Source organism: Chaetodon trifascialis, chromosome 5, assembly GCF_039877785.1.
Source record: "Chaetodon trifascialis isolate fChaTrf1 chromosome 5, fChaTrf1.hap1, whole genome shotgun sequence".
NCBI lineage: Eukaryota > Metazoa > Chordata > Actinopteri > Chaetodontiformes > Chaetodontidae > Chaetodon > Chaetodon trifascialis.
This window is the reverse complement of record NC_092060.1, coordinates 13,868,569-13,885,099: the sequence shown is the minus strand read 5'-3', so window position 1 is coordinate 13,885,099 and position 16,531 is coordinate 13,868,569. Positions and strand designations below refer to the sequence as shown.

Genomic DNA, 16,531 nt, shown 5'->3' with positions numbered 1-16,531 from the left:
TGCAGCGAGGAGGAGATTAGATGGAGGAGGCAGGGCAGGGACCGGGGTCTGAAAAATCCTGCCCTCACGAGAGAACGTCCAGGGCAGCCTTCGCACAGGCCAGAAGGTGGGGGGGGGGGGGGACTCTGTGATGGATGTACCCTGTGACTGGAGCCCTCGGCACGCCCACATGGAGACAACACCAAGGCCAGGCCAGAGGAGCAGGCAATCAAAGAGAGAGGCCGGAGGGCTAGGATGATATAGGAGGATCCAGCTTATTAAATAGGCTTCAGGAGGAGCACGGAGCATCTGAAGTAAGTTGTCACTCTGCCACCAACAGGCATAAAAGGAGTCTTTGTTAGATGGAAAGTCTATGCACTGTAGGCAGTGATGACAGACTGTGTACAGTAAGAGTGGGAATACTGTCATTAAATACACTGACACTCCAGGGAGCTCCAGAACACTGTGTCATTGCTGATCCCCCCCCCCCCCCCTTTTTTTTTTTAACCTGGGCCTCATTATCCTGCATCTGAGCAGCAGGTGGAGGAAAATGTTTACGTGAATCCTATGCGAATCCTATGCGATGCTATCGCTTCCTACCTTTTGCTACTCCTGAATTCACACACGCCACATTCAATATGACAGCACTACCTCTGTTCATGCGGACAGAGTCTGAATTTTCATTTGTGAGCAAGTCGAAAATAAAAAGTCAAAGCAGGAGATGAGGGTGGGGCTGTGATACATTGTTTACGATCTTGTTTCCTGACTTAATTTCCATTCAGAATCCAAAGTAGGAAACTCAATATAAGGCGCTCTTCCTTAGATGCAACTGTCTGCTAACATTGATAGGAAATGATTACACAAATCCATTACTAGAGGCCACCTGAAACCAGGTGTGCTCGTGCTGCAGTGTATAATTCATTTGATTATAGATTTTTGCTTCAATTTTCACCGCAACACAGATCCAGACACTTTGATTCCTTTCTTGTTTATTGCGTTGTCCTGGCAACAAGGGCATCCTACCGGTTTTCACTTCAACAGTTAAGACTACAGAAGAGGAGGAGGAGGAGAGGAGGGGGTGAGTGCAGCGGATGTTGTGAAAGCAGGTGCAAAAAGACATTTCTTCACTTGGATTTCCTGTCACATCCTGCAGCCCACTCCAGTCCTAAACTTTATATAATTACAACAATCTGTGCTCCGAGAGAGACTGTGTGAAATCTGATTGCCATTGGTAACATTCGCAGCAAGAGTCCTGGCGTGATAGAAGGCTTCCTGTTTCAATTTCCTAGGATCCCTCAAGTTTTCTGGCTCTTTTTTTTTAGCCCATCAGTGGGGCATACATTTCCATTCAGGGGAAAAAACAGACCCGGTAATATCCAATTTACTAGGAGGCAGAGGAGATGGTTTCACTGGCAGTATAATAACATGCTACATGGAGCGTAGCATTATGGAGTATGAATAAAAAAGGCATTTATGGTAAAAAATCAATCCAAAAGCAGTCATCATTCATCGGAGGAAATCAAGGCAATTAGTAACACTTAAATGCGAATTGGAGAACGCAAAACACACCACAAATCCCTGCCACTGTGATGGGGACCAAAGACGAGCAACTCAAATGACCTCTTTCACAGACACACACTGGAGATTTTATTCTGCCTAGTGACAAGAAGAAGAACTGCGTGTGTGAGTGTGTATCAGTGTGAGTGGTGGTTAGCTTCCTGACCACAGCATTGCCTAAGACCAATCTTCTATTTAATGCAAGAGTGATTCCTTTAATGTAATTCACTTCCATCTAATGTACAGCAAAAGCCCCGTGTTACATTTCCAACCACGTGTGTCCAAAGCAGCATGTTTGTGGCTTGTTAACATGTTCGCAGGCAGGCTATGAGAGCGTGTCTGAATGTAAAGATTTCTCATTTGGTATATTACCGCCACATTATCAATGCAGGAAAAAAAACATCAACATTGCTGAGCCACAACACCTCAATATTCAGATAGCCTGCCATGTACACGCCGCCGCTAACAATTAAATGCAGAAAAACAAACCGCCAGCTCTTAAACGGGTGGACAAATACGTGAGCGAGTGTAATAACTCCAGGTTAAGGATGATGCAGCTCTGCGGGGTGCAGTTCATGGATGGAGCTCAAAGAAACAGTTAAGCCTAAGCGCTCCCTGCAAGAACTTACCTATAAGCAGTAAGGCTCCATCTTAATCCAACGACACATTAGGAGAGCATGAGTATGAGGGATGTTTATCGCATGGCCAGGTTAAGCACGCATGCTGCATTTAGTATTAAACACATGGCCAACATGGGCAGTAAATCATCATGAAGTAGCATTAAGGTAGCCAGCAGATAAACAGCATTGCTTACAGAGTGAACAGCGTGAGTGTGTATGTGTGTCTGCGTATAACTGCAGCTGCCACTAAAAAGCTCTCTCCTGGTACACCATGTCCTTTTTTATCTTGCTTACAAAGATACAATATATCCACATATTTATTTCTGACATAGTGAAGGACGCTCGCAGACCAGCAGAGTACATCAAGAGCCGCATGTGGTTCGAAATCTGCCGTGGAGTTTCAATTTTCGGATGGGCACAAACGTCGCAATCATTTAAATTTAAACACCTGCTCCTTAAAGCATTTGTTATGCTGCATAGTACAGTAGCATACATTACTCAATAGCTCACTAGCTGCATCGGCAGTTTCTAATATCAAGCAGCCTTCACACCAGCAGGCATGAGCTCCACAGCTGTATCACCCACCCCCCCCCTCCCCCATCTCTGTTGTGCTGTACCTTCAGAGTGGTGGGAGAGGGTGAGCAGGCTGACGCAGGAAGCTCCGATCCCAGAACCGAACACAGTGATGCGGTTGGAGTCTCCCCCGAAGAAGCCGATGTTCTCGCTGATCCACCTCAAAGCCTGGATTTGGTCCAGGAGCCCATAGTTCCCTTTAGCAGCCTGGTCGCCCGTACTGAGGAAGCCTGCAACGCACACAGAAATCAAGAGATTAAAAACTCACTAAGAAATCTCTCGTGAACACGCAGTATGCCACAGCCATTTTATTTTCCTTGCACCTGCAGGATAAAACCTTATCTGCAATAGCAAACCCCACCCCGATTTTGTCAGAGGAACCATCACGCCAGGTGACAGCAGCGGTGAAATCATGACTTATTGGATGACACGGCTGTTGGTAAAATAGGAGCGCGTGTGACCACATGTCATCTGCACCTTATGGGAAATCAATGGCACGTCTCCCCGGGTGAACACCCATCATCAGATATATTGAGCAGCCCTGATGAAAACCTTACGAATCTATGAACACTCGGCAGACCAGGAGAGAAAAAAAGATGCGATAATAAGAGTTGCAGTAATTTGGATGCTTTAAATCCCTCCATGTGGACCTCATTATATATGGCATCAAAGTTACTACCTTCCTCTGACATTTTTCGATTCTCTCTCACACTCTAAACACTCACAACAGGCACTATCAGCGCACATTTTCCTGTGTCTGTGTAATCTCCTATATGATGCCTGAGTTGGACAGTGAGTCTCTCTTGGGTACATCAGAGCTCATGTTAACACACCACCCTCTCCCAGCCGCTCTCCCCGGGCCTAAGCCCTGCTGAATGATGGGTAATCGAGAGGCGTGGGAGAAGATCAAAGGCAAGCAATCCCCAAAGTCCCCACGGTGGACTCAGTGTCCATCAAACCCCTCAGCATGCATGCGAGGTGACAGCTCAGAGACATGTGTGGAAAGCAAGACCCCCTCTTTAGTGGCTACACCGCCAAACATTTCACAAGCAATAAATGTGTTGGTGGTGAACACTCGCAAGCCTGCAGTGATGGTCCTTTCGCATCTCAGCATTGTTTCTAACGTCTATTTCATGGTCTATACCTCCATATAATGATGGCCGCTCTGTGTTTGAGTCCTAAGGGGGGAGAGAGAATAGTTTCAATATCAAAAAAGCAAAACAAAAGATGAAATTTGTGCCTTTTTGGACTCGGGTCAGCACATAGACGCTCACTTTAGATAAACGCAGATTATAAAGCAGCTGCTCCAGGCTCATTAGCTGCTTATGGTATGTGTGTACAAAAAGGATGCATGTCTGCCAATCCCTATTTTCCCTCTTTGTGTGGATCAGAGACTAGAGGGCACAACCTCCTGCCCCACCTCCAACAGCACACCAGCCTCGCCCAGAGAGCCCGCTGGCAGCAACAAAGAGGGTGGGCAGGGGAAAGGCCAGGCCTGATCATCGATAGGAGAGAGGCGGTGGCACAGGAAGCAAAGCAGGAGACAAATGGATCAACAGATGGTCTCCTTCAGACGCATCCCTGAGGATGACAGAGCAGCAGGGCACATGCAGGGAGAGAGTGGAAGAGACAGGCAGAGGAACAGAGACACATACAGAGAGAGAGAGAGAGAGAGAGAGAGAGAGAGAGAGAGAGAGAGAGAGAGAGAGAGAGAGAGAGAGAGAGGGGAGGACTCGCAATGAAGAGCTTTTCCCTTTCTTTTTCTCTTGCGACTCCTCCTCGTGTTCCGTCACAACTAAAGGACAACAGCTTTTACAACCCTCTCTCGGGTGCTGTGCAGGGAGAGAGAGAGGAGACATGACTCTCCCAGAATAACCCTCATTTGTGAAATGGTTCACACTTCGCCAAGTGTATGTCAGATGGGTTACGAAATGTCAGGAGACCGCCATGTGAAAGGGGCTCTGTGCAACTGTTAGCCTAATTGAAAAGATATAGTAAACATTATCCATTTGGCACTGTAATATGAGGAGTTACTAAATGACAAAATGTAAATCATTAGAGTTGGATCCCAGGCTGGCAGAATAAAGCGTCGCTCAATGCTTTAGTCTTTTGTGACTTTTATATTTAGCCGTGTTGATTCCTCTGCATCTATAAATGAAACTGGCCATTAAAATGTAGAGGTGGAATTCAATATCTTAGACAACAAGACATGCTGCAGGCACCATTTAAAAATACATCGAATATAGCTGCTGGTAATGTTTTAATTGGAAAGGTGACAGAAAGTGTTTTCTTTGGAAAACAATTAAGATAGCAAAATAATTGTTTTTTATGCATGGCTATTTCTATTTTTACATTTCTAGCAGACCGTCGCTTGCGCTGGAGGTGATGTTTGTTTTATGGCTACATCTTTATGTCTATCACCCATGCATCACCTCTGGACTTTCAGTCTAAAATTAAGTCCAGGACCTGACTATTCAAATAACCTCACACTATGCACCATGTAGTTTCTCTTTCTCGTGTTTGAGTTACCTAAATTTGTGAACCTGGTTAGAGATTTCCAGATCGAGCAGATGATCCCTGTCTCATCAGCACTGTGTGGGCTTTGGCTGCACATGAACCGTGATGTGTTCACGGCTCACTCCTACACAGGACCTTGGGATTCTGGGCTACAGCTCACTGCTTCTGAACTCTTTGGTCAGGCTGTGCTTCTGTGCTTGAATGTGCTACTCAACCTGACATTTAATTGAGATTTTTGATGCACACTAGGTGCCGCTTTACAATAAGCAGTTAATTAGAAAATATAATCACATTATATCCATCTTTGTTTAGCTGCCTGAATTCAAATTAATATGCAAATACTCTTAAATGATCTGACCAATTAACTTTAGCGCAAACAGTATATACAGTTACCATCAAGTTAATTCAACAAAATAATCATTGAACTGTAAACAGTTCGAGCTGATCTGATACTTTGAAAGTTAAGTGCGTATAAATTCATTTGTTCTAATTTAATCTTCTCTGTCACATTATTAACCAAGAACGAACTGGAAATTAAACGTGGGATTTTTTTTCAGTCCACTCTCTACCTTCAGGCTGAACACCGACGTCATGTATGGATTGTTTTTTTTTCTCTCAAAAAACAAGACATTGTTTTGTATATGAGCCACAAATGCTTCAGTGGAGAATGTTTTGTTTACACCGAGACAAGATGCCCTGAAGATGAACTACACTGGAGAAAAGGAATCATGGAACTGATCTTCATTTAAGTCAGCCTTCTTAAATCATGTATGCCAGATCCAAAATGCATTTCATGAGATGTGCTGAGAAAACAGGTTATATAAGCACCACTCATAAAAGGTCATGTGAACAAATAACATCTCAAATTGTCTCAATGCTTCAAACAAAGACTTCCAAAAATGGAATATAACCTGTCTGCATGTCAGCTGGATGAGACATGAAATTTGCATGAGAGTTCCTTATTCACCGCAAACAAACTGTATGAGTTAATAACAGTGATTCTCTGCTCTCTCTCTGCATGTTAGAACTGTAATTTGTCTTGACTGATTACATGATGTGTTTTTGTATCGTGTCTCAAAGCTGTTCTTCCTTGACAGTGATGTGGTGCACTTCAGCTCTATGAAGAACTGGTATTTTCTCCTTGTGGCAGCACAGAACCAGAGACTCAGTCCTGATCTCATCCGGAGTGGCAGCGGCGACCGTGGTCTGGTCGCAGCCGGGTCAGGTCGCACCTGTCACCTTGCATCGTCCTTGCCGGACAAAACCCTGTGTGTATGTAGTACAGCTCCCCCCATGAGGAACTTAGCCGGCCTTGTCACCTGAACATGACCAGAGGGTCAGTTAATGTATACAGCATGACAGCGTCCCCTCTGCAGTGTTTGAGCTTGGAGCCACTGTGCCAGAAGCAATACACGGGCTGCAGACACTGATGTTCAGAGACCAGGAGATCACCGCTCACATCCAGCAGCTTTCCATTTCCACATATTTTCACAGCCCAGGCACAATCACTGCATCAAGTGAATGTCAATGAAAGTTATTTTTCCTAAAAAGCCAGTGCCGAGTGTGATGCCACATAATGCATTCTGCCGCTTGATCGTATTTTATCAATGAGCAGATGCCACTATCTCAGTCCTTACCGAACGTCTCCGTCTCCTCCTGAGCTGCGGCAGTGATTTCCTTTAGCCGTGCCTCTCAGCATTGATATTGCTCTATTGATTATGATTTAAATGTCTGTTTCCTATACGGTGGGCTATAACTCATGGTGTGGCGGAAAGAGGTGATGATAATGATCGCTCCGACCCCAGACATCTCTCTTAGCCTGGTCTCCCAGATAATGGAATGTGTGTAAAGTAATGGCGGAGGGTGAGAAGGGGGTGAGGAAGGGTGAGGGGAGGGCAAACGCTTGTTATTGAGCTGAAGAGCGAGCTTACATAGGGACAGATGGAGGGAACGGATAGGGAGGAGCAGAGGAAAAGAGGAGGAGGAGGACGGGAATAACAGCACTGACGTAACTGAGGGAACGTTTTTTGGCTTTCTGCTGGATTCATTCTCGCTTTTGCTTTGCCTTTTCCCTGTGTCTTTCTCCCTCTCATCCTCTCCCTCTTTGGGGGTGCCGGTTAACAAGGCCGTCTGTGTCCAAACTCTCCTTTCGTACTTCCCCCCTGTCTCCCTCTTGCCCTCTCTCTCTATCTTTTCTCCTCCCCTTCTCTTCTCTGGGGAAATAAAGGCCCACACAGTCGCAGCCTTGACAGCCTCCCCTAAGAATCCCCCACTACAAAAGAGCTCCAACTTCCCCCCAGCCAGGCCTGAGCTGAATGGGAGCCTCTGGGGTGTGGATGAGAAGCAGAGGAGGGAAGGGGCCACCCTCCACACAGCCACATAAAGGGCCTGTGTGTTAGCCTCGCGATGAGCAAGGGACATACCCAGCGGTCCATCCTCCGCACAGGGAGTCATTCCCACAAGATTCTTCATCCTCTTTTTTTTGAGTGGGGGGGGGGGGGGGGGGGGGGGGGGGGGTGACGATTTCAGCATGCTGACAAGGGGATAAAAAAAATTAATAAAACAAAAGAAAAGAAAAGAGGGGAGGGGAGGGGAGTGTGAAGGGAAGGGGCCAAGATGGGGGTGTGGGCCTGAATGAAGGTGACTGCCACTTGGATCAGTGTACAGCTCCTGTTTACAGCTCGCTGCCCAATAGCATGGCCGGAGTGCAGTTTGATCTGAGTGCAGGCGAGCGAGAGGGATGGAGAAACAGAGAGGGAGAGAGGGAGAGAGAAAGAGAGAGAGAGAGCAGGGCAGGCAAGCACAAGAAAGCCTCTTTATGGCAGCCTGAACACTGGAGTCCATTTACCCAGCACCACATCCTTGTTTCCGGTGAAAGAGAAAATAAAGACCTGAAAAAAAACAAACTTTTTGATTGTCACCCCTTCAAATGACCATGTTCCATGTGGATGAATACAACATGACAGCAGAATCAAACTAGAAAAATGGTGAAAAAGAATTTATGTATGAGCCCCTGATTCCTGTTGGGCTCATTACAGATCAATAATTAAAGAAAATATCAGACCGCCGTGAACGGCGACAAAGTTATCCGACGTATGACGAGCCTGCCCCTCGACACCGGCTGAGTTCAAACTGAATGATGATTCAACTGCAGGTCGACAGATCGATGACTAACAAACCTAACTGGTTCGACTATTTGTCTCAGTGACACGCGCGAACCAACGCTGCGAGGATACTGTATAAGGCGGCCGGACAGTCTGACGCATGATGCTGAAGACAGAGCATCAGGCATACTGTGCTGCTGTATACAGACTGAGCCACTCAAATGGAAAATGTGGTTTGTGTGCAAAAAAGCACTGAAAAAAGCAAACAAACAACAAAATGTCAAGAGGGAAATCTGCGCCGCACAAACACCAAAAGCTCATCTGACACATATCTGAGCCCCTAAAACCCAGATCTCTTGCAGACAGACAAGGGCCTGTTGTAGCAGACAGGGATGAAAAACAGATACTGTAAGTCGGAGCTGGTGGTGCACGTGGCAGCTGTTGGTCGTCCTGCATGTGACTTCGGGGCTGCTTAATCTGATTGTGTGATGTGTCCCGGTGGCCAGGCGACACAATTCAAGGGCTCTGGCGAACAGCAGCCCTGGCAGCAACTACAAATGAGCAGTTTGCATATGTATGACCCCTGGTATCTGAATGCCACTCAATCAATCACGCATCGGCTATAGCGGCTGTCGGCTTTCAGCTTTGCTGCTCCCCTCTCGCTTCTCTCCCACCCTCCCTTCACCATCTCTCCCTTTGCTCGTTCTCCCTGTCATGTTTCCTGTCTTCCTCTGCTCTCTGTGTCTTTCTCTGTGCTATGCCTCCACCGCCCCCCAGCCCCCCACCGCCGCCACACGCGCACACAGAGTACCTATCACCTTCCCTCTTCTTCGTATCTCTCAACATCTTACCTTTCAGTGACTAGCACAGACAGTGGATTTTCAAAGACAGAGAAATGCTTTTACGTTGAGGAGAGCTTTGCATCTCACAGCTGGTGCGGAGGCGGGCCTGCATGCTCCCACAGAGGGAGAGGGAGAGGCTGGTGTTGGAGAGTCACAACTGTGAGGTTAAGCAGCACTTTGGTTCCACTTGGAGGAACATGCATCGTGGGAAGATATTTCATGAACAATTTGCCTTAAGTCTGATATTTAAAAGAAATATTCTTACAGCATACTCGCCATCCTTTGTTCAAACAAAACAACACTGTATGCAGAGTGCTCTGTTTCACTTTTGGGCCCATGGCTGCACAAGTTCAAAGGCATGGTGTGAAACATGACATCAAGCCTGGGTGATGTAATTTGAGGGCGTAGTGAGAAAGTTTAGCACCATCCAGCTCCGGGAGGACGGGGCAGTGTGCGGTGATGCGCCGCGATACTACGGAGGAGATCAGAGCCCGGCTTATCAAAGCACATCAGTGGAGCAGAGCAGGAGAGAAAGGTCATCATTTAGAGGATCTTCAAAGCCCAGCTCCTCAGGTTGGAGTAGCTCTGATAGCTGGCCATAATGAGCTTAGTTTTGAGTTGACCCATCCTCACGAGAACTTGTGAAATAAGCCCAGGCAGCCCATTCTACAGCTTTTATTCCCGATACTGTAAATCCTGTCTTCTTATATTTGTTCATTTGTAAAACCCTGCCAACTTCAGTTGTAAATCAACTGCAGCAATTTAAATGAACATCTGTTTTCGTGAGGTTTAGCAGTGTGCTGTGTACTGTATGAGTGATGTTTCATTTGTCTTCAGAAGGGTATAATATTTTTGGCTACAAAAAGTAGTGCTGCTGCCAGGGGGGTTGTGTTCTGATTTGGAACTGGCTCCAAATTTACAAGAGGCAAGGATTTGTTAGGAAACATGCTTTTTGATTTAGCTCATCATGTACTGAAAGCAAAGTCTGGACGTGCTCCACTCTTATCTAGATTGCCGGTTATGCTAGCATTTGTGTATTATACCAGACAATAACGAGCACTCAAAAAGTGTAAAATATAGGTCTGGTGGTGTTCTATATTTGTTGTTTTATTGTCAACAAATCTCATGAAAAGATCGAAGCTGGCAGTGAATACATCCTATTGGAGAACTGTCTGTGAAGCCAAAACCCGATACAGCTCATTCCTTTGCGCCACGGTCCTCCATTGTTGTCCAAAAATTATTAAAAACACATAAATGAGCTTGAACATAACACTGGAAGACGGGTTCCTTCAATATGATGATCACTGTAGTTTACTTTGAGTCAATCTCACAAAGACCATCCTGCTGCCTTAAATCTTAAATAACTCTGCAGCCAAAAAAAAACCACGTTTTACTCCTTTGTGCGGGATTTGTTGTAAAGACATAGAACATCACCAGCCTCATCCTCTAAACTTCTCCAAAGGCAGCTGTTGTACAGTAAAATGTAATCATTGTAGCGCTGAAACAATTTGTGGATTAATCAATCAGTCCATTGGTAGAAAAATAATGAGCAACTGTTTTTTAATCAATTCATGGTTTAATTAGAGTTTTGTTTGTAAGTTCGAAAAGAAATGCGACACACTCCCTAGTTGCAGCTTCTTTGCTTGTTGTTGTTGTTTTATTCTACAGAAAACTGTGTCATTTTTGTGGCCTGAATTACTGCGGTAATGAAGAAATTTGATGACATTACCTTCATCTTTATGAAACTGTGATGGGTCTTTTTCATAATTTTCTAGTGCTTTTAGACCAGGCAACTAATCTAGAAAGTAATCTGCTGATTAATCAAGAATGACAATAATCATTAGCATCTTTAAATCACTGCGTGACAATGATTTTCACGGGAGAAAATCCATCTAACATGACAAAGCATTTCCTGCTCCACTGCACAAGAAATAAAGTGTTTTCATGCATCAGAATGAATCAGCCAATGCAAGCAACAAGGCTCTTACTTTGAAAATATTTTGGTTTCCTGTCTTACTTGAATGATCTGATTACACTAATGTCATACGAATTTGAAACAGGATTCAATAAAAAGGCTGGAAATGGAATTAGTAAAATCTAAAATGCTACCCAATGCCACCAAAGAGCAAGGACAGTTTGGGTTTGGAACAATTAGGAAGTTTATGTGTGTGACTGGTCGGGGCCCTGGGCTCCAGCCATGTGTGTATCAGAGAGTAAATGGGAGTGCCATGGCACTGAGTGTGGGTGAGTGTGCAGCCAATGTGTACGTAAGTGAAGAGGAGGGCTTCCAACAGAGTGTGTGTGAGTATTTGTTTGTTTGTGGGTGTGCATGTGTGGAAAAGCAGCAGTGTGTGAGTGCTGGGACCGGGGGAGGGTGTATGCAGTGTGGTGAAGGAGGTATGGATATTAATCACCAGGAGGAGCATGGTTCTGTGGCGCCGGGCGGAGATGGATGGGGTGTGAGTGCAGTGATGTCACCCTGACAAATGGACTGGCCGTGTTGGCTGAGACTCGCACATCGCCTCTCATTTCAATTAGTTCCTCACACAACAACCCACCTAACCCACAATCTGCAGGTTACACACGCAGAAACACATACACTTTGGCCAGGAACACACCCCCTCGGAGCCCAAACCCATAGCACAGCCCTCTAACAAGATGCACTGATCTGTAAGAATACAGAGGAGCTCCTTTAATTAATCTAACTCAATTATGACAGCACTTTTGCTTTCAATCCCAGCAGCCAGTCACTCATTACCATTCATATTATCAGCCAAGCGCACTGACTAGGTCTACGGCCAGCACACTAGCCAGTGGGAACTGGCACAGACTCTGGTGTGTTTACGAACTAAAGACTGGGCACTGCCCGTGTGTTTTCCCACAATATCAATTTGATGAAGTGCCGGAACGATGGCAATGTGAGCATTCGCTTGGGCCAGTGGTAATGCGTGCATTTACTCTCTGATGTGGAAAAAAGGTATAAGGTCTGTAGCAGCCGTCACAGTGAGCAGCAGCACTGACAAACTGAGTTCTGGTAGGAAAGGTCTAACCTCCATGCTAGCCTTGTTCTTAAAAGCCTGACACCACTAAGTAGCAGAAGCAGGGCTGATTTTGAAGTGTCTGTCACGTAGAAAAGAAGTGTTAAACCCTGTTTTCAAAGGTCTGATGCATTAACTGGTGGGAGTAAGCCTTGTTTCAAACTCCAGCCCGTCTTGAGTGAACTTTGACACTGGATGACTTCACGATACTTTGGACTTTCCTCCTCCTAGCCCACCGTGTTAAAGTACCTCTCAATCACCATCTTACTTCTTGCACACCTTCTCACTTTCTGCTTCCTCCTCCATCTGATCTCTGTCTCTCTTTGCCGTGATCCTCCTCTTCTTCACACCAGGAGGATGGTGCAAGAGGATCACGTCGGCATAAGCTAGGGCAGGCTGGGCCATGTGAGGCTGAACTGGGCTACGCGGTGCACAGTGGAGCGCTAAGTTGGGGATTTGATCAGAGCCTCCTGAGGCTCCAGTTCCAGTTCCAGCTTAGCATCAGTGGTGGGTATCTCTTCATCTGCCCATGAAAGCATCAGGAGGTTAATACCAACCCTATAGAGAGGAGGAGGGGGGGGATTCTTTGTGCTACAGAATTAATTAGAATCCTCCACATCTACATTTAGCACATTAAAGCGACTTTAAAGGTTCCTCAAAATCTGAAGCTGGAGAAAAACAACAAAGCAGGTTTAAGAGCTCATTTCCATAATTGCAGATGTTATACAGTATGAGACAAATGTGTGCAGAAGCAGCAGTCCTTCTGCGAACTCTGATCAACAGCACATGTTTTCATTATACAATCAAAAGAACGGGAATGCAACCTACTTTAAGGAAAGCGATCAAAGTGGGTGACATGGGAATACAACTCTGCGGTTACGTGGTTTGTTAACAATGCCCACCAACACGGAACACATGTGATTGTCCATATTAGCAGTTGGATGCCGTTCTGTGCCATAGAAACTGAAACCACTCGGTTTGTACATATGCAGAATTCATTGCCTTCTACCTTGTGAGGGTGCTTGGCTCGCTTGGCTTCGCATATTCCTTTGTTGATGAAACGTGGCTATTCCCTCACCCCGAGAACAGTGGGAAATGAAAAATGGATGAAAAGCTTTTGAAATAGTGTGTATGATTACCATAACACTTCTACAATTGAGGGAGTATGCCTGTCATGTCTTGTTGCATGTAACACAAAGGCCATGCACCGTACAAAAGACACTTGTACCCATGTCCTACAAAGGATGACAATATTTGCTTTATTTTCTTCCCTTTTCCATTGATATTGAAGTCCTGTTTCCAGCAAGGGTCTCCACGTATAACAGCTGAAGTGATTCCTTTTTCATTTCTGTTCGCCGTTCTTCCTTTTAATCTAACAGCACTAAAGAACTGGGTTCTAGCAACAACAAAAAGGTTAGATCTCGCTTTCTGTTTCATCTCGGCCTCCTGCGATCCCCAGGGAGGTCTCTCTGTGCTCGTCTGCACTGCTTGGCGATGGGAGATTGTGCCAGGGCTCTGTTTGTTTGGCTTTCTTCCCCCTCCTCATCGCGCTGAAATCTGCCTGACAGTTCGGCAGCATGGCTCAGGCCCCACAGGAGCTACCGTCAGATAAAATGTCACCGTGGCTTTGTTCCACGCGCCCTATAGGCAGGCCAGATGCACTGTACACCTGAGAGCCCGACGGCCAAAGCACAGAGCGAGGGGTGGTGTGGAGACAGAACAGCATCCAGTCTTGTTAATTCTGCTGCACGTGCCATAGCCGCATTTTCTTAACCACCTGCCTTTTTATCTTCATTGACAAAATCAGCTTTGATGGACAATTAGATTAGAGGGTTTAACTCAGAGCTGTACGATTAAACTGCATATAAATCATATATGGCTGATTGACAGCACTAATTCAGCATCCTTCTACGTTGCAGAGAGATGTGATTGGATAACAGTCCACTATCCTCACCGCTGCTTAACATAACAGCTCCTGAGCCTCAAACTCTTGACGCACACAGTCAGACCTGATCCGTGTTCCTCTGAACGGCAGCAGCATCAGACCCAGCTCCTGTCTCCGAGCCTCAGATGACACCTCTCACTGTTCCTCTAACGAGGCTCGAGCAAAAAAGCCGACTGGTCCTCTCACAGCCGAGCACTCGGGCGGTTGCCACTGTCAGCTCCTGTTAGCTCAGCCCTCCCTGGTTCACGTTTCAGAAGACACACTCATCCCAAAGGAGCTCATCCGTGCTCCTTCACCCACCCCGGCTCCCCTCACCCTTCCTCAATAAATGAATAAAAGAAGGAGCAGCTCTCGCAGGTAATTTGATTAAATGCGACATCCCCGCTTTAAAGAGCGTGCTGACGAAGCAAAAATAAGACGGGACATTGTCGGAAGAAATTGTCGCTGTACTCGCACATGACCCCCGGCCCGGCAGCCACGCTCCCCTCCCTTTCTATCAGCTGAGCATAGCCACATACTCCATTTTCCAAGGACACCTTTGAGTGTTATTAGATGAAAAATGCTATATGCTCCAGATTACTGGGCCTGTCAGTCACCTAATTTGATGGTATCCCCACCAGATCTCATCCCCTAATTGAGTTTCTTTTTTATTTTGATGGCAGATGTTTATGTCTGAACTGTGGCTGCATGCTGCATGAGCCTATGGGCTTATCTAGGGCACATGCTCATACTTTTCTGAACAGACACAGTGTAAACAATAACATGAGCGCAGACGTTTGTTATACACCAAGGACGTAAATAAGTGTAACCAATTTCTGCCAAATGTGCTGAGGGAATTGCATTAGCATTTCAGAAAAAAAAACAAAAAAAACAAAACGTAATACAAGGATTTAAACGGTAAATTCTCATATTTTAGTTAACATGGTTACTCTGTAATTGCAATGCTATTATCAAAGCAACTGAATCAATGTGATAGTACCTTTCATTTGTTCTGTACATTGCCTTTTCCCCTGGTGAACACTTCATCTCTCTCTGTGTTAGTGTCACCCCCACTGTTTTCTCCTCTCCCCTCAGGCCTGAGAGGGCTGACTAGAGTTGGGAGGGATGTATCGAGCCACGACGTATGAATGGAATGACAAGCCTTCTCAGTCAGTGAGGAAACCACTCATTATACAGATTGCTTTGCAGTGTTTCTGGGTAGTCAAGGCCAATGTCACCTCTCCTCAGTCTGGCCACAGCCTGAACGGGCATCGCTGCCGGTCTCGTGGCCCCCGCTCGCAATCTCCACGCTGACACACTTTGCTGTTAACTCTGGATCCTTCAGAGTCAGTTTGCCTTGAGGTTACAAGGGTGGATTACTGACCCAACAACAATGCCGATAATGGGAGGCAAACAGACATGTCCTAATGAAAGGAAGGATTCTGAATCTTGTTAGTGGGACATCTTGTTTCAGTCAATGCTCCAGTGGTCCCTCTGGCTCCACGATAGCATCAGCAGCAAAACAGCTAGCAGGTGCAGAACAGAAATAAAGCCAATTGTGTTGATTGAATCATCCCCCGTTCTACCACCCCACATCTATTCCTTCACTTGAGTGTCCACTAACTGGCTGTGCTATGGATAATGCTTAATGCTCTGTGCGGTGCTATCAAGGCATATGTTGATGACAATACTTTTCTCTCGTCTTTGATACGTTAACTACGCTGCAACAGCTCCCATGTTGGGAGACAGGTGGTCAACTGCTCTTCCTGTCTCTAGCCTGGGATAAGTGGATGTGTCGTGGCTCACTGTCAATAACAACCCGACCTGTGGATGAAAACCCTGCAGCCTCGCTACCTGTAGCAGCCTGCGCAATGGTGGCAGATTTGTACCACTCTGAGCTCCTGAGTTGAGCCTTATCTCCCCCCAGCCTGGGAGCCCACGGTTCTGTCCTCAGGATTGGCATGGGGAACAGCCTTGAGTGGCAGGCTCCTGCTCTAATTAAACCGGCAGAAGCATTAGTCCCGCTTGTGAGCAGTGTGAGAGTTTTCATAATTACCCGTACAATTCATTCATTATTTAACTTAACGAGGTGGCTCAGTGGCCAAACATACAGTGGATTGGCGGCCTAATTTGGGAAAATGCCATAAAGATATTAGATACCTGAGGTTTTTTACCCCAGTCACCTGCAAAGCTTCTGGATGATGACGGATCAGGAATAATGACTGAATATTTGGTCTTATTAACTTTGAAAGTGTCTGCTGGTGATGTAGGCAAACACAGAAAAGTACTCTTATTGCAATGTCTGTTAAGTTCAAATGAAATGTAAGTATGACCTTTCTAAGCTCCTTAATTCAGCTAAATTGGCTCCAGAGGAGGC

At 45.9% G+C, this 16,531-nt stretch overlaps 1 protein-coding gene across 2 annotated transcripts in view; it reads right to left on the bottom strand.

Annotated features, from left to right (window-relative positions):
- The window catches only part of nlgn3a (neuroligin 3a), a 118,501-nt gene that overhangs the window by 38,153 nt on the left and 63,817 nt on the right, over positions 1-16,531 (bottom strand). For both annotated transcript variants that reach the window (XM_070962005.1, XM_070962007.1), the window contains one exon: positions 2,774-2,959. In XM_070962005.1, the coding sequence (XP_070818106.1) occupies positions 2,774-2,959 (186 nt within the window). The remainder of the gene's footprint in view (positions 1-2,773; positions 2,960-16,531) is intronic.